The sequence below is a fragment of the Sminthopsis crassicaudata genome, chromosome 1 (genome assembly GCF_048593235.1).
Source record: "Sminthopsis crassicaudata isolate SCR6 chromosome 1, ASM4859323v1, whole genome shotgun sequence".
NCBI lineage: Eukaryota > Metazoa > Chordata > Mammalia > Dasyuromorphia > Dasyuridae > Sminthopsis > Sminthopsis crassicaudata.
The window spans coordinates 235660576-235681487 of record NC_133617.1 but is presented as its reverse complement, the minus strand read 5'-3'; the positions used below and the strand labels follow the sequence as shown (position 1 = coordinate 235681487).

General features: G+C 35.0%; 1 protein-coding gene across 4 annotated transcripts in view; it reads left to right on the top strand.

Moving 5' to 3' along the window:
* ANKRD29 (ankyrin repeat domain 29) overlaps positions 1-20912 on the top strand; it is a 57283-nt gene that overhangs the window by 12089 nt on the left and 24282 nt on the right. For 2 of the 4 annotated variants that reach the window (XM_074276649.1, XM_074276641.1), the window contains exons 2-4: positions 6577-6687; positions 14603-14701; positions 18988-19086. In XM_074276649.1, coding sequence (XP_074132750.1) covers positions 6577-6687; positions 14603-14701; positions 18988-19086 — 309 coding nt within the window. Of the gene's footprint in view, positions 1-6576; positions 6699-14602; positions 14702-18987; positions 19087-20912 lie in introns of all 4 variants that reach the window. The other 2 variants (XM_074276669.1, XM_074276659.1) reach the window with 2 other exon arrangements.

Below are 20912 nucleotides of genomic sequence, written 5' to 3'. Positions count from 1 at the left end.
TTTGTTATTTTTTGTGGAATTTTTTTTAGCTTTAATGTTTTGACTTTGTGCCAGGTATTTGAGTCATTAGGAGGCTTTTAGAAAAAAAGCTGTTTTAGGCTGTTTTAGATGCATGTTTACATATGAGTAAATGCATATATAATATATGTGTGTATGTGTGTTTCTGAGTATAGGTGGATATGGAGACATATAGATGTGTGTATATGTGTGCATTTATATTTATGTGTCTTTGTGGGTGGGTGTGAATAGATACATGTGTACATATATATATATAATATATATATATATATATATATACACATATGTAGGTATGTATATGTATATAAAAATATATCAGTTCTTAACTGTAGCCTGTTTAGGGGAGGTGGAAAAGATGAAATGGGGAAAAAAGAATAAAGTAAAAAATGCTCAACAGAGAACAAAAGGATAACCTACAAGGAAGCAAAGGAAAGATGGACAGTCATAAATATAATCTCTTCTATTATATATGGTTTCTTGAGATGGAAATTTATGTCATATGCTGGGCATATGACAATGCTTTGTTTTGTTTTCTGTTTTTCTTTTTCTATTCTATTTTGTCTTATTTTTTATTTAGTTCAATTAAAAAAGAGAAAAATATTTTTATAAAAAGCTGTTTCAAGATACTTAATAGCTGTGTGACTCTAAGAAAGTCACTTAACTCTGCCTCAGTTTCCTCATTTGTAAAATGAGCTGGAAAAAGAAATGGCAAACTACTCCTGTATCTTTGCCAAAAAACCCTCAAATTTGATATGAAAAAGTCGGATATGACTGAAATGATTGAATAACTTCCAATATAATCTCTTGCCATAAAGGTGTTTAATAAAATACTCATTGGATTGAATTTTCACTCCAAGTGTGTCTTATATCAGAAAGTACAGCATCTGTCAGTTTTATTGTTTATATTGGTCCGGAATACAGACAATATTTTTCCAAATTTGACTTGTCCAAAACCAGAATACAGACTATAATCTCACTTATTCTTCTTAGTGTTGCTCTATTTTTGCTTTCAAAAAGATTTTTCATTTTTAAAATGTCAGTATTTGAAAGTCAATTAGATTGGACTTAATACATTATCAACATATTAATCATTGACTAAATTTTTATAAACCATTCAGATTCTCCATCCAAATGCAATTCAGGATAAAATTTGGATTTATTTTAATTAATCATAAGAAGGTGTTATTTTCAAAGTCATTAGTGCTCAACACATTTCAAGTGGTAATCTTGACTTTGAAGGCCCAGAAATTATGATTCTCCCTCTGAGAATGACTCCATTAAGGAAAACAAATTAATTTTTCTACCTCAGTTTCCTTTTGATTAAGAAGGGAAAATGACATGTACTTACCACATGTAATGCTGAGTCAACAATGTTTATGAAATGCTCTGAATTGCCAAACATAAAGTGGAATGATAAATTGGAAGAATCAAATGATATCTCCTGGAAAAGTTTCTGCAGATGACTTTTAAACCCTCATATCATATTTATTTAAAGGGGTGTCGTATTTCAAGGGAATTTACTATTGGACTGAAGCCAATGTTGCTTACTTATATTAGTAAATGTATAATTGAAGTCCTATTCAATGCCAAACCTTGACACCTGATACACACCCTCAATGGAGGTGCATCCTTAGTTGCACAGGTGAAGCCCCATCTTCTTCTCCCTAAAATTGATAATTCTGTAAAAATTCTAAATTTGAATTATTTGTATTTCTTCTCCCCTTCCTTTTTCAACTCAGTCTGAATAAATTGTTAATAAAGAATATGATTAACTAAAAATTATGGCAATGAGAAGGAGAAGGAGAAGTAAATATGACATATCCTGGATGGGCTGTTTGTTTGTTTTTAAGAACAGGTATATTTCCCTCACATTGAGTTGCACATATTAATGCCATTTTACAGAAATTTCAGTAATACATTAGGACAGCTAGGTGGTACGATGGATAGAACTCTGAGCTTGGAATTAGGAAAAGTCATCTTCATAATTCAAATCTGGCCTCAGACACTTACTGGCTATGTGACCCTGGCCAAGTTACATAACTCTGTTTGCCTCAGTTTCCTTATTTATAAAATGAACTAGAGAAGGAAATAAATTGTTCCAGGATGTTTGTCAAGAAAATCACAAATGGGATCAGGAAGAGTAGGACACAACTGAAAAATGACTTTGCAAAAGTAATTGTCAGAGGAATTCTGTTTGGACTGGACTAATACTGGAAATGAAAAGTTCCTGACTCCAAAGGAGGGGAGGGGAGATAAGTATTTATTTAGCTGCTGTGTGCCAAGGATTGCACAAAGGACTTTTTACAAGCATGATCTCATCTCCATTGCATCTGCTGCTCCGTTTGGTTTCAACTCCAAAGAAAGAAATATCCCCTTTATCAGATACCCCCCAATAGCCTCCACTCATTTCCTGCCTCCTTCTGTGTGTTGTCTTTCCTTTTAGATTGTAAGCTCCTAGAGGACAGGGACTGTCTTTTCTTTTTATTTATTGTAACTGCAGAACTTATCACAGTGCCTGGCATATGGTAAGTGCTTAAATGTTTATTGATTTATTAGATATGAAATGCTTTATTCACTTTGTCTAATTATGCATTTAAGAATGCTAAGTAAGACTCCTCCAATTTATTAGAAATTGAGCATAGGATTACATATGTCAATAGAAAGTACCATTCAACCTTGCTACTGTGAAACTCACTGTACCTGCAACTTCTCCCGGATAATGTATTTTGCAAAACCAGTTAATGTTAGTCAAGACTTGCCTATAGTTATCATAGCTTGTTTCAACTCTGTGCAGAAAGGTTAGATCCATTGTGAAAAATCAGAAATAGTGCCTGAAAGTCATTTGATATGCCAGGGACCCACTCAGGCATCCACTAAAATTGTACTATATAAAACAAAAATAAAGCAAAAATCTGGTACTATTATTTGTGCTGGCCACAAAGAGATGAGTGACTCAATTTAGTCTCTGTCCCTTATTATTAAAATGGTTATTATTAAAATGGATATTAGTGTTTTTCCATTATGGCCTGACTTGGATGAGGATCCTTGGTCCAAGACCCTTCCATCATGGGACAGTGAGGAGAAACAGAAGAGAGTATTGGGACAAAAGATAGGAAAAGAATACATTCAGCATATGAGGATAACACTCTATTGTGTGTAGAAAATCATCTTCCATATTGTTGTTCTTTGAGAAACTTGAAGGCAACAGGGAGGTTGTGAGCAAGAAATCTCAGAAAGGTGAATGACCTCCTGGAAGCCAAGAAAACAAGCCTTGCTCCCTCCTCCCTAAAGAAGGAAAAAAGGAGATAATTAATTGGAGAAAGATTTAAGTCATTTCATAAAAATCAGTTCCTCAATTTGTGTAGCATCCTCTAAGGGCCAAGAAGCCTAACCAAGCCATGAGAAAATGCTCCTACGGCACCATGGAGTAAAGAGTGATCTCCCATTTCAAGGATTTGCTACAGAATAGCAGGTTTACTCCTTGCAAAGAGGTTTTCAAAATTATTGTGGGTTTTAATGACTTGATTACACATTCTAAGCAAATGATCCAGAACAATCATGTTTTCACCCTTTGCCAACAGCTTCAGAACAATTAGTCCTTATAGAGGGGAACCTCAAAGTCCTCCTTCACCCACCCAGATGACTGTATCTTGGCAAGATGGGATCTCTTTATTAAAAGGTCATTGTGTAGGGATTTACAACAGTGAAAACCTGCCTTGCCATCACCAATTTTCCCTAATACAAATAACTAAAACAAAATAAACCTAGCTGATACAAAAACAGCAAACTACATTAGGCATGAGAGATCAGCAGTATGAATGCCACAAGCTCAGTTTTGTTTGAAGACTTCTGGGTTAAAATTGTATCTTATTCTGTTCTCCCTGACCACTGCTTCTGTCACTCCTAATCAATAGACTAAGTTTATAATTAGTCAATATAAGGAGTCAATAGCAGGAATTAAGATTGCAAAGGAGGCCTTAGGAGTCACACACAAACCATCCCAAAGAGCAAAGAAGCATAACTATAAATTTTATCATATATTAAGCAAAAGTCACATCCTGTAATGTATGTTGAATCAAAGGAAGCCATTAGGAATTTTAGACCTATGATATAAAAATCCCAGACAAATTGCAGATTTCCACAGTAAAGAACAACATATCACCAAATGATGCTGAGATGATATATATAGATGTAATTATTCTTAAAGTTTTTACTGACAGCATTGAATGATTTGAATATATATTAATGAACTAACCCCATGGTGAGAGTTGGTCTATTTTCCAAAAAATTCCTCTATAAAAATGAGACCTCAGACTCCTGCCTACTGAACCATCTACATTTGTTTCCATGCTGCTGAGTGCTCCCAATTATAAATCATAGTTACATGAATAACCTACCTTCACCATCCTATTCCCTATCCTCATGCCATCTGCCTCTGTACCCCTTTTGCTTTCTGTACTGTTTGCCCCCACATGTTCTGTGGTTATTAAAGTGTGATTGCAACTCTATTTCCCAATACCATCTCAGTCTTGCCAAGTACTCAAAGAACTGGGTGTGCCTCCCCCCCCAATCTCATAATTTCATAAATTAATTATCAGTTTGACTCCTGAAAATGTTGCTGACAACTTCAGGGAAGGCAAATTATTAATCTCAAATATAAGAGGGCTTATTTCCTTCCTAAATCAGCGATGAAACTATTCAAAGCATTTTTGTAATCTGCTTATTACTAGACATTGTCCAAACATACATAGAAGCCCAAATTCCTGTATAACAAGGAATTGGATTTTTTACAAGTTCTGAGGGCTTCTGTTGGACTTCTGGAAAAAAATGTTATTGACACTGAGTATCTCCACAAGCTTGATCCCCAAGTGCAGTCACATGGAAGAAAGCAGATATTCATTTTAGATGAATCTGTTTCACTACAATAAAACTGTCCTCTTTTTTCAAATCGCAGACATGGATTTTTCTAATCATTCCTCCCCATTTGCCCTTGAACTTGTGAATTGGTCTACCAGAATGTGGCTGACTACTACTCTCAGACTGACTACTACTCTCCTTCCTTGGCTGGCTCTCTTTCCATTTCCATTTGTCCCTGGACTATCTCTCTGCCCCAGATGTATATACTTCTAGACCTTAAACCATATTATAAAGTGGCAGTCATCAAAACCATTTGGTATTGGCTAAAGATTAGAGAAATAGAACAATCAAACGAACTAGATGAAGAGAATCAGAAAGAATGGAACTCAATAACACAATGGGTGATAAAATGTAAAAAATAAATTGTCAAGGGAAAAACTCCTTATTTGATTTAAAAAAAAAAACACTACTAGGAAAATGGGAAAGGTGTCTGGTAGAAATTAGGCTTAGACCAACACCTTACACTATATTCTACAATACATTCTAAATAGATATGTGACCTTAATATTAAAGACTTTAATATTAATAAAAATTTAGAAGAACCCAGATATTTATTCTTAACCAAATAAGAAATAGAGGTAATTACAAAAGCTAAAATAGTTAACATTGATTATTTGAAAGTGAAAAACTTCTGCACAGACAAAATTAATGCACCTAGAACATGAAGGGAAGTGGTGGAATGTGAAAAAAAATTCCATAGGAAATTCCTCTGATATATAAATAATTAATAAATATATGTAAGACTGATAGCTATTCCCCAATAGGTAAGTGGTCAAAGGATATGAACAAGCAGTTTTTAAAAGGATTGTAAAATATTCACACCCACATGAAAGAATGCTCCAAATCACAAGGAATAAGAGAAAAGCAAACAACGTGGAGTTTTTAACCTCACACTGTGCAAATTGGGACAGAAGTGATAAGAAATGACCCAAAAAATGACAAGTCAATGTCCAAGGGATTGTGGAATGAGAGATATACCAATACATTAGTATATTTTGGAAAGACTATAATATCCATATTATTTGAAACAGAGAGTCCACCATTGGACGTGTACCCTTAAAAAAGTTATCAATAAGAAGAAAATCCCTGTACTTTAAAATTTACAGAAACAGTTTTTGTGTAAGTACAAATTGGAAACAATGTAGATGCCCATCAGTTGGGGATTGGCTAAACAAATTATGGCACATTAATTTAATGGAATATTACTGTGCTGGAAGAAATTATGTGTGAGCTGATTCAGTGAGGCAAGCAGAACCACAAAAACAATATACAAAGTAACTACAATAATGTAAATGGAAAGAACAACTACACGCCAAAAAATGAAAAGTAAATGTAACAAAGTCAAAAAGATCAAATAGAACTCAAATGAAAAGAAATGAGAGTAGGGGAGTTGCCCCAGGTCTTTGGCATATCAACCTATCTGAGATTAATTCATTACCACAGTCCATATTTCATTAACTAAATATTGTATGTTGTAATTATCAGTTGTAACAATTTCCTGTTGTGGCAGGTCTCTAAAAATGCTTACATTTGAGCTGACATTAATAGGCAATATTATTTATTCTTTGAGTAGAGATAGTAATATAACTAATGAGGATTTCATTAATCCTGTTGTAAAATGCTGTTATTTTGTTCCAACAGAAGGAAACGCCACTTGCAAATGCTGCATTCTGGGCAGCAAGAAAAGGAAACCTGGCTCTTCTGAAACTCTTGTTAAACAGTGGTCGGGTGGATGTGGACTGCAGAGACAGTGTATGAACTCGGTATATGCATGGCGAGAGCACCTAACTTTTCCCATGATGGCAGGAGAGCATTTCATGGATTCCTTTCAGTTCCCAATGCTTACTTACATTTCTTTTTTGTTGGGTTTTGTTTTTTGTTGTTTTTTTTTTTTTTTTTGCTTCCCCCCCCCCATATACTTCAAGGGTCAAGCAGAGAAGAATTTTAAGATATTTTAGATCTAGAAGAAAAGTGTGGAGGGAGGGAGTAGCTAGAGAAAAACAAAGAAGGGGTATAAAATGGAAAGAGGAGGAGTAGAAAATAAGCAAAAACAAATTCTGAGATTATAAGACAAATGGAATGCAAAAAAAATTTTTGAGCTAATTGCAATCACAAAAGAATTCAGGACAGAAAAAAACTGACATGAAAATATATCAATTACATGATATGTGAAAACTGAATAATTAAATTCTCCATCCATTTCCCTAACTTTTTTTTCTTCCACAAACATAGATGCACTAATTGACTATTTCAGAGAGGGAATAAAAATAGATATTACTCCCAACTGACAAATTCCACTTAGATAGCTTGCTGCCTCACCCTAAAAGGATGCTGCTATCCATCTGTACTCAACAGGATTTTCATGCATTTCCAGTAACAGAGACCAGAGATAAACAGAAAATATTACTAAGATGTTATTACTTTACTAATTTCTAAGCAATATTATTGTTTTCCTAAAAAGAAAAATGTCTCTACATTATTTATTTGCACTTAGCAAACAGATAAATCTATTGCTAGCTTAAGAGCAGCTTAAATTTTCCCTCCATTTTAGTCATTCTAGATAACTTTTTCCCCATCTTTGCTCTGTTCTTCCAATTTTATTTATAGTTACCGGTTTATGCAAACTAGCATACCAGGTGAGATTGACCTAAAGGTCACTTTGACAATTATCCTTTTCATATCTTCCCATCCTTCTTTGCAACCCCTTCTCCAATACCCTTGGATAAGTAGTACCTTGCTTCTTCATGCTGAATGTGCTTCCCATACCCACCCATCCAGACTTGCCCTCTCAGTCTTTAGATTATGATCAGGATCTTTCCAGTCATCTTCATGGCTTCTTAAACTTTGTGATCCCTTTTCACATGAGAAATTTTTATGTGATCCTGGGCATATAGGTATATAAAATAGGCATACAAATCAAACATTTACTGATTTGTGACCTCCACATTCAGTAACAAGACCCCATATAGGGTCATGATCCACAGTTTAAGGAATTGATTCCATAATGACTTGTGTCCCCTTTCCGTAGGATGCTCTCTATGTTAGGTGACAGTTGGTTAATTTGCTAAACTGTGCTGATATGTAAATCAGTGTCAGTGGATTAATATATTATGTTTCCCAACAAATAATCTTTAATGAACATAATACCTAAGAGGATTGGACTACATGATCTCTACAGGTCCCCTCTAGTTTAAAAATTCCATGATTCCATAAAAAATAAGGGGAGGGTGGAAGGAGATAGGGATAATACATATTCAGGTTTTTTAATTAAAGCAAAGGACAGTTAGGTGGCACTGAGATTAAGTACTGGTTTAGAGTCAGGAAAAATCTTCCTGAGTTCAAATCTGATCTCAGATACTTATTAGCTGTGTGACTCATTTAGCCATATTTGCCTTGGTTTCTGCATCTGTAAAATGAACTGGAAAAAAAGTAAACCATTCTAATATCATTTTCAAGAAAATCCCAAATGGGTCACAGAGAGTCAGACATGACTAAAAATAACTCAACAAAATATTAAATCCAATTAAATAAAGGACCCTGAAAGTCTAACATGCTTCAGACAACCCAAACTCATTCTACTATAAGATCCCTTGCTTCTCCTTAGATGATGACATCACCTAAGATTAAAACATTAAAGAATTTGTAAGGTTACTAAAGGTTTACTTTCCTTCTCTGTCTGTCATTGTTGTGGGACTTAAATTTCATGCTTAGAATCAACAGCACAAATAAGGGCCTTCATTCTTCACCATTTATTTTGCCTGAATAAGACTATCTGTCTCATACCTGTAGTTTGGAAATTTCTTGGATAATAGTGGTATTATCTTAAACAAATCATTTAACCTTTGTGAACTTCAATATTGTCATCCATAAAATAAGAGAGATTGCTAGATGTTCTCTGAGGTCCTCTCCTGTTATAACATTCTCTTGCTGTGATTCAAATCTAACTAATCCAACTTTTTTTCTCCTTACACCCAAACACTGATAGTTCTAAGAGATGGCTTCTTTTGGAGAGATAAGAATATGTTCCTCTTTGAGTCTCTTGGGCTGGAATTTATTTGATCCCTAATAACAATTTGAAGTTTCCAAAATCACTTAGAAGTAGCTGGAAAGCAAAGTCTTCATAGACCCATTCAATAACCATCTATCCATACTAAATCCAGACAGTATTATATAGTATATTTGTGAGATTATTCTATATGCAAAAGTTGCTAATGTATAGATATATACAAGTGTATATATGCACATATATATCTAAGATATGTGTATGTGTTTATGTAAAATAATTATTGGTTTATCTAGATTGTTAGACACATCCTTTTTAAATTAATACTATTTTAATTTTTTCCCAATTACATGTAAAATTAGTTTGCAAAATTCATTTTTGTAAGATTTTAAGTTCCAAATTTGTCTTCCTCCTTCCCTTCTTTCCCCAAGACAGAAAGCAATCTGATACAGGTTATACAGGTACAATCATGTTAAACATATTTCCACATAAGTCATGTTGTAAAGAATGAATCAGAACAAAAGGGAAAAAACATAAGAAAGAGAAAAAAAGTAAAAACAGTATTTTTTGATCTGCATTAAGACTTCACAGTTCTTTCTCTGGATGTGAATTGCATTTTCCATCATGCGTCTTTTGGAATTGTCTTAGATCATTGTACTTACTGCTGAGAAGAGCTAAGTCTATCACAGTTGATCATTTCACACTATTGCTGTTTCTGTATGTATTTCTCCTTATACCCAAACACAGATAGTTCTAAGAGATGGCTTCTTTTGGAGAGATAAGAATATGTTCCTCTTTGAGTCTCTTGGGCTGGAATTTATTTGACCCCTAATAACAATTCGGAGTTTCCAAAATTAATTAGAAGTAGCTGGAAAGCAAAGTCTTCATAGACCCATTCAATAACCATCTATCCATACTAAATCTTTTCTACAAGATAGTATTGTTCTTTTTGTTCTGGTTGCTTTACTCAGCATCAGTTCATGTAAGTCTTTCCAGGTTTTTCTGAAATCCACCTCCTCATCATTTCTTATAGAAGAATAGTATTTCATTATATCTGTGCACTACAACTTGTTCAGCCCTTCCCCAGTTGATGGGCAGGCCCACAACTTTCCAATTCTTTACTACAACAAAAAGAGCTGCTATAAACATTTCTGTACAAATGAGTCCTTTCCCCTTTTTATGATCTCTTTGGGATACAGACCTAGTAGTGATACTTTGGGATCAAAATGCAGTTTTTTAGCCCTTTGGGCTGTCTAGAATGGTTGGATCAGTTCACAACTCCACCACAATATATTAGTGTTCCAATTTTTCCACATCTCCAACATTTATCATTTTCCTTTTCTCTCATATTAGCCAATCTTATAGGTGTGGTGATACCTCAGAGTTGTTTTAATTTGCATTTCTTTAATCAATAGTTGTTAGGCACATCTTAACATACCACAAATATATAGCATTTTTAAAAATTTTCTTTGACTTATAAAGTTCTACACATCTAATTTTCTCCAGTGGGTTTGGCTCAATAGTAGGGAAATATTCTCTACTATATCTGGTCACTTGCTTAATTTCATTATCATAATATATGAGATGGAATTTATCTCAAAATGTAGTACTTTCCTCAATAAGCTACTATGTTTATATACTGAGAGTTTAGTCTTGGGGTGTTTAATAAAAGCAGCTAAAGATTTTTCAATAATTAATCAGTTAGTCAAAAGAATCTACTTCATAAATTTAAGATAAGAGAAATATGGCTAGATGATAGTTTATTTGAAAAGGCTCTGGATATATTTGTGTATTATCTGTGGTGATAAGTGTGATAAGAAAGCCAGGTGTCAATAAGGTAGAGGGTCCAAGACAAAGGTGCTCCTTGATTAGACAATTCAGAATTATGTTCAGTTCTGGGTGCCACATTTTAGGAAGGACATCGATAATCTGGACTGTGTTCAAAGAAGTGTAATTAAGATTGAAAAGGCTTCAAATTCATGCCATATTGAAGATGAGTTGACTAAATTGAGGATGCTTAGCTTGGAGAAGTCTTGAGGAAGTTTTTGGAAGGTTGGCTTGTGGAAAAGACTAGACTTGTTATATTTGTCCCCAGAGGGAAGAACAAGAATCAGTGGAAAGAAATTTTGGCCTGTTGTAAGGGGGAAAAAAATCTAATAATTAGAGCTATCTAAAAGTGACATGTACTGCTCCAGGATAATTTCCTCCTTCCTGGAGGTCTTCAAACAAATGCTAGGTGACTTCATGTGGGATTCTGTAGAGGATTCTTGTTCATGTACAGAATAGACTAGATGAAGTTACAAGCATTTATTAGGTATCCACTGTATGTCAGGTACTATATTTAGCATTAGGGTACAAAGTATCTGAAGTATCAAAAAAAAAAAAATCCTACTTTCAAGGGACTTATAATCTAACCAGAGGAGGCCATATGTACATATATAGGTATGTTCAAACTAAATACAAGATAATTTTGAGGGAAGGACATTACTAGCCGGGAGTATAAAGAAAGGGTTTCCATAGAAGGTGGCACTTCAGCTGAGCCTTGAAGGAAATGAAGTATACTAAGAGAAGAAGATGAAAAAGGAGTTCATTCCACCTGTGGGAACAACTATTCAAGGGCACAGGTTAGGACAACTAAGTGGCTGATACAGGAGAGGGAGGTGAGGCAAAAGAGAGAACACCAGACATAGAGTCAGGAGGGAACTAAGGTCAAATCTGGATTTAGACACTAGATTGTGACCCTGGCAAGTCATTTAATCCTGTTTGCCTCAATTTCCGATCTGGAAAATGAGCTGATGAAGGAAATGGCAACCACTGCATTATCTTTGTCAAGAAAACCCCCAAATAGGGTCAAGAAGAGTCAGAAAACAAAGGAGGTGGAGGGCCATGTATGATGACAATAAGAAGGCCAGGTTGGGACCAAACTATGAAGAGCTTTAAATGCCAGACAAGTTTATAGTTGCTCCTAGAGATCATAGGATACTGGAGCTTATTAAATAGATGGATGACATGGCTAGAGTTGCACTTTGGGAAAATCAGTCATCAGTAGGATGTATGGGAATAGAGAGAAACCTGAAGCAGAGAGATCAATTAAGAAACTGCTAGAATAACCCATGAAAAAAGTGATTGGGTTCTATACTAGGACAGTATCTGCATAAGTACAAAGAAGGGTATAGATTTAAGCAATGTTATTGAAATAGAATTGACAAGATTAGACAAGAGACATACACACATATAGAAAAAGACAGACAGAAAGACAAAGACACAAAGAGGGAGACAGAGACAGAAACTGAGAAAAACTAGTATTGAGGAAGAGAGGATGAACAACATGTAATGTTTCAGAGGAGTCAAAAGAAATCAGAATTGAGAAAAGGTCATTCAATTTGGCAAATAAAAAAAGTGTTGGGGACTTTGGAGAGAGCAGGTCCACTTAAGGTCAGAAACAAGACTGCCAAAGTTTAAGAAGTGAATGAGAAGGAAAACAGTGTAGACAGCTAGAGAGTTGACCCTTTTATTTGTAGTCAGTTTGGTTGAGAAAGAAAGGAGAAATGTCCTGGTCACCTCTTGAGCTTCTGTGGTTATATCCAAAAGAATATTTTTTCACTGAGTTTGTATAAGCACATTAAATTGTATATTATGCGCACTAGGATCCAACTAGATTTTTTAAAAACTAGAACTAATGGGAAAAGGGAAAAAAGGGATTAAGTTACAGAACAATATAATAAATGCTTGCTGGTCACAAATATAACTTCTAGACTTTGTTATATGAGCCTAAATCTATTAGAGAAGAAAATTATGGCAATTTAATAGAATTTGACCATTAACAGGATCTTCAGTCACAGTTCATAAACTGACAGTTACTCCTTAGTTAACTTCTTCTCCCTCTTCTTTTACTTCTTGCTCTTTATACACCCTGCTCAGTCTTTTACCCTTAACTGAGCACAATATGGAACTAAAGAGCATGTGTGTATATAATACATATCTATATGTAAATGTTTCATTCTCTACTGAACAATGTAAAAAAAAAAGTATTCCCTGTTCCAAGTTGGAAAAATAATTAGAACATTTTATTTTTGCTAAAAAAAAAATTCCTAAATTATTTTGCTTTCTATTTATCTGAAATCTGAGGTAGATTTCTCCCCCATCCTACTCCAATTACAATAATAGTCTTTGATTTAAAAAAAAAAAAAAAAACCTGTTACCCCTAATACAAGCTCTATACAGGTACAGAGCTGTGTTGGCCAAATTCTAAAAAGTTATTAGCTCCCCTTCACTTTCAAAAGAAACTAGCTCTTCCTGATTCTTACTCTTCTCACCTCCACCCAAGATAATGAAAGAGAACTGAGCTGAATAGTAGAAAATCAAGCTAAGATCCTACCCCAGGCGTCCCTCAATGACACTTGGGGAATAGGATGACTTGAGGCAAGAAATACTGCTACAACTCTGACTGGAAAGCCTTGATAAATACTTTCTAGTTGCCATAGACAGCAAAAAAGTTATCACTGGCACCCTGCAGACAAAAGCAGAGAAATAAAAGAAGAATAATTATAGAAAGCCAACACTTCCCCTACTGTCTCTTCATACTTGTTCTGTATTTAAATAATACAAGGATTCTTTAAAAATCAGTTCTGGCCTAATGCCTGCCCTCTACCACAACAGAATAGAAAGGACCCATTACTTCCACTCCTAGAAATCTGACAGATTTCACAAATAGCTGTGCATGAAGGATTAGGAAGCACTGCTCCAATGCCTAAAGAAAATATCAAAAGAAAAATGACACTATAAAAGGCCTTTTTGATTTGAATTCTATGTATCAGCTGGTATTAATCTGAATTGTGCATGTTTCAAGTCAAAGTTTATAAAAGCTCGTCTGCCTTTGTTTACAATAACAATACCAGTGAAACGGCTAGCCTCCCCAATTTTTTATCTGACTTGACCTGGTGTGTTTTGTTTTGTTTTCTAGAAGTGTTTTATGGTCATAATTTCATATTCTCAAGTCATGAAACAGATGAAATAAAAACACCCTTTTGCAAGCATTTAACCCAGCCTCTTAATTTTAAAAATGAGGAAAATGAGGCTTGGAATGGTCAATGACTTCCTCAGATTCATTGAACTAGTTGACAAGAGAGCCAAGATTTAAATTTAGTCTAAAGCCTCCCAGACCAATATCATTCCTCTCTACCATCCTGCCTCTCATCCAACCTGGATGTTTAAGATACTGAAGACTTCTGATCCTGAAAATCTAATGAGCCTTATTTGATAACTTCTTTGGGTTAATAATAGTGTTTTGGAGCAACATTCTTAACATTAATCATCAAATGAGGTCATCACATCACAGCTGTTTCCTATGAATAACTATGTCTGCTTAGATTGGATTTCTGGCTCTGGAAAAGTGAATTTTAAAATTCCAAATTGCAATTTTGATATGAGAGTAAGCATTTCACTTCATATTTGCATTCCCTTTCACTTCCCCTTCCATTGTACATTAAAAACTTGACATTAAAACTTTATGTCCTCTGTCTTTATAAATGTCTGCCACTGCAGTTAAACCAACATAGCTGCTTAGCAGGGACACTAACATTTTTGTAGACTTTTTTCCCATGAGATTTCAGTCATTGATATGACAGATGGTCTAATGCTCTGTTTTGTTTCTCCTCCTTCCAGCATGGTACCACTCTCCTCATGGTTGCTTCCTATGCTGGCCACATAGACTGTGTGAGGGAATTGGTTCTCCAAGGAGCAGATATCAACCTTCAGAGAGAGGTGGGTGAGACCAATAAAAGAGAAGAAAATAGAGGCAGAACTAAGCAGGATGTTTAGAACTGAAGATACCAAGCAAGTAGAACAAGTCCCATAGAAATAGCTTTTCCTAAAGGACATTAAAGTCCAGAATTAAGGAATTTGTTGTGATGAATGTAAAGTCTAGGAAGTCAATCATAACACATCGATTTATCAGCAAAAGACTTTTTAGACTACTTAATTAGTTGATATCCTGACCTTCCTATATCTCAGCACTTGAGGAAATTAAGGCAGCAGACACATTTCTGATATAGGAATACTTTCCTTAATAAAGGAATATGATAAAATATATAGGAAGTGAAGAAAAAAAAATTATCCTTAGTTTTTTAGAGTTTTTTTAACTTTATTTTTAAAGAAACAAATTAATAGTTAACCTCCCAATGGGGACTTCATAATCAAGTCATCAGAAACATCTTAATCTATTAGCCCAAATGAACTTTTAAGATTGTTCCATACAAGTTATATAATAAATAGCCTAAGAGCAGATAGATAGTGCAGTGGATAGAGTGCCAGGCCTGGAGTCAGGAAGACTCATTTTTCTCAAATTCAGATCCAGAAGGTCACTTTAATCCTGTTTACCTTACTTTTTTCATATATAAAATGAGCTAGAGAAGGAAAGCTATTCCAGTATCTTTGCCAAGAAAATCCCAAATGAGGTCACAACAAGTTGAATGTGACTAAAATAAATGAGCAACAACAACAATAAATAGCCTAATAAAAACTAGTTAAATGAATATTGAATAGAAAAATGACCTCGTATGCCATTTCTACCTTTGTTCTATGACAACTCCAGGGAATAGATCTTAAGTGGATCAGATGATCCAATTTTTCAAGAATGTGGAAGGATCAGAAAGGCAAAACATTTCACAATTACCTTGGGGATTCAAGTTCCCACTTCTTTAGAGAGTTTAAGATTAAATCAGGCACCTAAAGTTGGCCCTTACAAAGGCTCCTGGTACTCCCAAAAACTTTTCAAAAACAAGACCTCAGGGCAGCTGGGTTGCACAGTGAATAGAGCACCACCCTGAAGTTAGCAGGACCTGAGTTCAAATTTGACCTCAGACACTTCACATTTCCTAGCTGTGTGACCCTGGGCAAGTCACTTAACTCCAATTGCCTCAAAAAAAAAAAAAAAATCCAAGATCTCTGGGACAAACTTCAGATTGGTTCTCCATGACCCAGACTTACATCTCTCATGCTAGTAAAGCACAAGAGAATACTCTTTATTCTAAAATTCATTCCTCATTCCAGAATTGACATCCCTTCCTCCACAGTAGAGCAAGTTATAACATATTGGCAGAATGATCAGATTGCTTGAAGAGTCTTGAAAGTATAATCCAGTGTTTGAAAAATATTTAGGTCTTCCCCAGGCTATCCCTTCATCTTTTCTGAGTAGCAATGATTCAGAACATTATCAATATGACCCTCAAAGAATTAGAAATATAGACAGCCATCACATTCAATTGGTCTAATTCATGACAGACCTAAAAGAAATGATCCTCTAAGAAATGAGACCAGGACTATCTTAGTGTTCACAACTGGAGACAATAAGCGATCACATTTATATTATTGTATATGATGTATAATTATTATATTATATTATTATAGAAAGTCCAAATTATTCTAATATTACTACTAATTCTACCATAATCATTGAGGCATGACAACAATGTTGGCTTACTGTTTGAAATGGGAGGAGGGAAGATTTCATTTCCCAAAATTATTTCCCTAAATGGTACTCACATTCAAAATGACAAAAATTTTACCCTAATATATTTTTTTCTCCTAGATTTATAGTCCTTACTCATTTTAGTTTTTAAGAAACAGACTTTGAACAATAAAAAAGAACATGAGCCAGACCTACTTACTCACAAAGTGTATCCTGAGAGGTATTTCCAACAAGCCTTGGAATCCTTTAACAATAATTCAAAAGAGCTTAAGAGGGAGGGTGGAGAAAGAGCAAACTGTGTTTGATTTCCAGCCATCATGTTTCCCTGTGGTTTACTGCTTAGCTGATGACTTAGTTCTTATTGTTCAATTAAAATCCTTAGAATGGTTAAAAACAAAAACAAAAACACTTTGTGCTTTGAGTGTGTGCCCCCACTGACCCTTATGGAGCTGTCCAAAATATACCTATTCAGGGGCTCAATGTGGTTTAATGCCAACACTGAATTCTTCAGGAAGTCAAGTTAATGCATAGTATAGTCTGAACCTACTGGGCTACCAAAGCCAAGGGGAGGTTCTTTCCCTGACCTAATTTAATGTTTGGTGAGGATTGTCACTGAAGTGATTTTCTATCTTATTATAGTCAAATTTCTGTCTTATACCAAGCTTAATATTTTGTAATACCGAATCATGTATTTGTTTTGCTACACAAGTTGCTGTCATCTCTTTATCTGGTGGGCTGTCTAGACAGACAGCCTGGTATGGATACCAAACTAAAAGCTAATGGCCCTAAGGGAGTCATTGTTTATTGAGAATTTGCAAAAATCTTGGCTGATGGCAAGAGTACAGATAGAGGAGCTAAATAAAAGTCATGGCATGAAGCCCTTTATTTCAGTAAGAGCAGTGAGGGCAATTAGTAGTATCTTGTCCCTTATTCTCTAAAGTGGGAGCTGCCCTTTTTCCCCTAAATATTATCATAGTATAACAATTGGAACATTTGTTCATACAGACATGAAGTAATTGTCATTATGGGTATTATTATATTTATATATATAGATATATAGATTAATATAATCTTAATGTATACAACTTAATCCTTTCCAATTCAATAACAAATTTTGATTAAGCATTAGCCATCAGAAAGGAACTATATTAAGCATAAGTGATTCTCAAGCATGTCTAAGATAAGACCCATCTTCCTCCATTGCACATCCATTAAGACAGTAAGAATCATGCCATTCCAATCACTGATTCATATCCTAAGTTTATGGGATTCAGTTCTCTCCATTGTTGGAGACATTACAAGTTCTCAGAAAGCAATAATGAGATGGACCCAATGTCTTTCTATAGGTAGAAAGGAAGAAGTCTCCTTCATTTTAAATAGGAGAAAGGAGAAAAGGGCAATGTGGTATAGCAGGATGCCTGGTCCTGAAATCAGAGAACTTCAGCTTATAAATCTACCTCTGAAGCTTTAATACCTCTTAGGTCCTTAGACAAGAAATTCAACCTCCTCCCCTCCTGTCAATTTCTTCATTTATAAAATGAAGGAATGGGCCCTTCTGACTTAATCTGATTTATACAGAGCCATTCCTGTCCCAGGGACCATATGGTATGATCTAGGAATGTGACTTAACTTTTACATAAGAAACATTTTGTCCAGAAAAGTTCTATTGTTATGCTCCCTATCTTTTCATTATATCTTTCTCCCAATAAAAGCCAGAGTTCTTCTTCTACATTGATAATTAATGTCTAAAGACACTGCCCATTTGGATTATTTTCTTATACTTTTAAAGAGCTATAGAAGAGCATAAAGAAGTTTTTTCTTCTTGGTCTCTGAGAGTGTTGTTTGCTTTCCCAAAGCTCAAGTAGCAAAATTTAAGCATATTTGTATTGGACTACCTGCCATGTAGGGGAGGGGGTGGGGGGTAGGAGGGAAAAGTTGGAACAGCAGGTTTTGCAAAGGTCAGTGTTGAAAAATTAGCCATGCATATGTTTTATAAATAAAAAGCTATAATAAAAAATTAAAATTTAAAAAATTAGCATATTTGCATAATAAAAACACTTATCAGATGCATGTTTATGAGTTGGATGGCATTTATATTTATATGCAAAGATTTTGCTGCTATTCTTCATACCAAAAAAAAAAATTTTAATAAAAACAAAAAAAACACTTTTAAAAAAAAGCCTAATAAAGGTGGATTAGAGGAGATGAAATGATAGTATATTTAAGCATGCTGTGGGCATTATGGAATTCAAAAATGGGTTTCTCTGGGATTTTACCTGTGTAAAATAAGATGAATCCTGATTCTTACAAATATACCCTTTTCCTCATTTCTAGCACTGACTTTTTGAATTCTTCACTATTAATTATGTCATTAATGGAACAGAACTTAAATTCCCAAGACCCGAAAGAAGGATAGAATGCCTTCTCTACTTAGCCTATCTAGTGATCCAAAGAACATCTTTACCTCCAAATATGAGATCAACCTAGATTCAGAAATTTATCATTCCAAGCACTTTTTTTTAATTACCCAAAATGGAACAAAATGCCTACTTTTAAACCAGCTTTTCTCTCTTCCTCTCAGTCAGGTACAACTGCTCTCTTCTTTGCTGCACAACAAGGCCACAATGATGTGGTGAGATTTCTCTTTGAATTTGGAGCTTCCACTGAATTTAGAACTAAAGTAAGAGAACTTTTTATGGCTTTCCTATCTTATAAGCATATTTTAGAATTAGAACAACCAAGTGGCCCAGGCCTTGGAGTTAGGAGGACCTCAGTTCAAATCTGATCTCAAATATTTCATATCTGTGTGAGGCTAAGCAAGTAATTTAAACCTGATAGAAAGAAAGAAAGAAAGAAAGAAAGAAAGAAAGAAAGAAAGAAAGAAAGAAAAGAAAAGGAAAGGAAAGGAAAGGAAAGGAAAGGAAAGGAAAGGAAAGGAAAGGAAAGGAAAGGAAAGGAAAGGAAAGGAAAAGGAAAGGAAAGGGAAAGGAAAGGAAAGGAAAGGAAAGGAAAAAGGGAAAGGAAAGGAAAGGAAAGGAAAGGAAAGGAAAGGAAAGGAAAGGAAAGGAAAAGGAAAGGAAAGGAAAGGAAAGGAAAGGAAAGGAAAGGAAAGGAAAGGAAAGGAAAAGGAAAGGAAAGGAAAGGAAAAGGAAAGGAAAGGAAAGGAAAGGAAAGGAAGGAAAGGAAAGGGAAAGGAAAGGAAAGGAAAGGAAAGGAAAGGAAAGGAAAGGAAAGGAAAGGAAAGGAAAGGAAAGGAAAGGAAAGGAAAGGGAAAGGAAAGAGGAAAGGAAAGGAAAGGAAAGGAAAGGGAAAGGAAAGGAGGAAAGGAAAGGAAAGGAAAGGAAGGAAAGGAAAGGAGAAAGGAAAGGAAAAGGAAAGGAAAGGAAAAGGAAAGGAAAGGAAAGGAAAGGAAAGGGAAAGGAAAGGGAAAGGAAAGGAAAGGAAAGGAAAGGAAGAAAGGAAAGGAAAAGGAAAGGAAAGGAAAGGAAAGGAAAGGAAAGGAAGGAAGGAAAGGAAAAGGAAAGGAAAGGAAAGGAAAGGAAAGGAAAGGAAGGAAAGGAAAGGAAAGGAAAGGAGGAAAGGAAAGGAAAGGAAAGGAAGGAAAGGAAAGGAAAGGAAAGGAAAGGAAAGGAAGGAAGGAAAGGAAAGGAAAGGAAAGGAAAGGAAAGGAAAGGAAAGGAAAAGAGAGAGGGAAGGAGGGAGGAAGGGAGGAAGGGAGGGAGGAAGGAAAAAAGAAAAGAAAAAATGAAGATAAAAGAAAAGAAAGGAAAAGGGAAAAGAATATTTCAGAAACCCATGCCTTGTGATCTAAAATATGAGTGTGGTTTTTTCCCCTTAAAAGTTTTTTAGGGTAGGCAGTTCAAGGCTGCTTCTCTGGCAGAGAAGTATAATATATAGACCCTTGGAATTATAGTAAAAGGCCCCAGAAAATCTGGGCTTAAGCTCTTTCTGTCTTACCCAGTTACTAACTAAATCTTGGACAAGACCCTTTAATCTCTCTGGCTCAAACCCCTTCCAAAAGTAGTGAAATGGTTGGACCAGATAATATCCAAAGGCTCCTAGGCTCTAGAGTCAATAGTTCAGTCCTAATCACAGAAAATCAATTCAAATAATAATGATGATGATGAGAATAATAGCTAGCGTTTCCATAGCATCCATGTCAGGCCAGGGACAATGTTAAGCATTTTACAAATATTATCTCATTTGATACCCCCAACAACTCTATGAAATAGATGCTATTTTAGTCCCCATTTTGTCATTGAGGAAACTGAGGCAAGCAGAAGTTACCCATGATCACAAGCTAGTAAGTGTCTGAGGCCAAATTTTAACTTGTCTTTATTTATTAAATGCTTACTATGTACCCTTATTAAGTGCTAAGAATGCAAAGGCAAAAAAAAAAAAAAAAACTGTAAAAAATAGTCCCTGCCTTCAGAGATCTTATATTCTATTATGTTCACAGGTAAATCAATATACATAAAATATGTACTAAGTCAATGTAAGAAATTT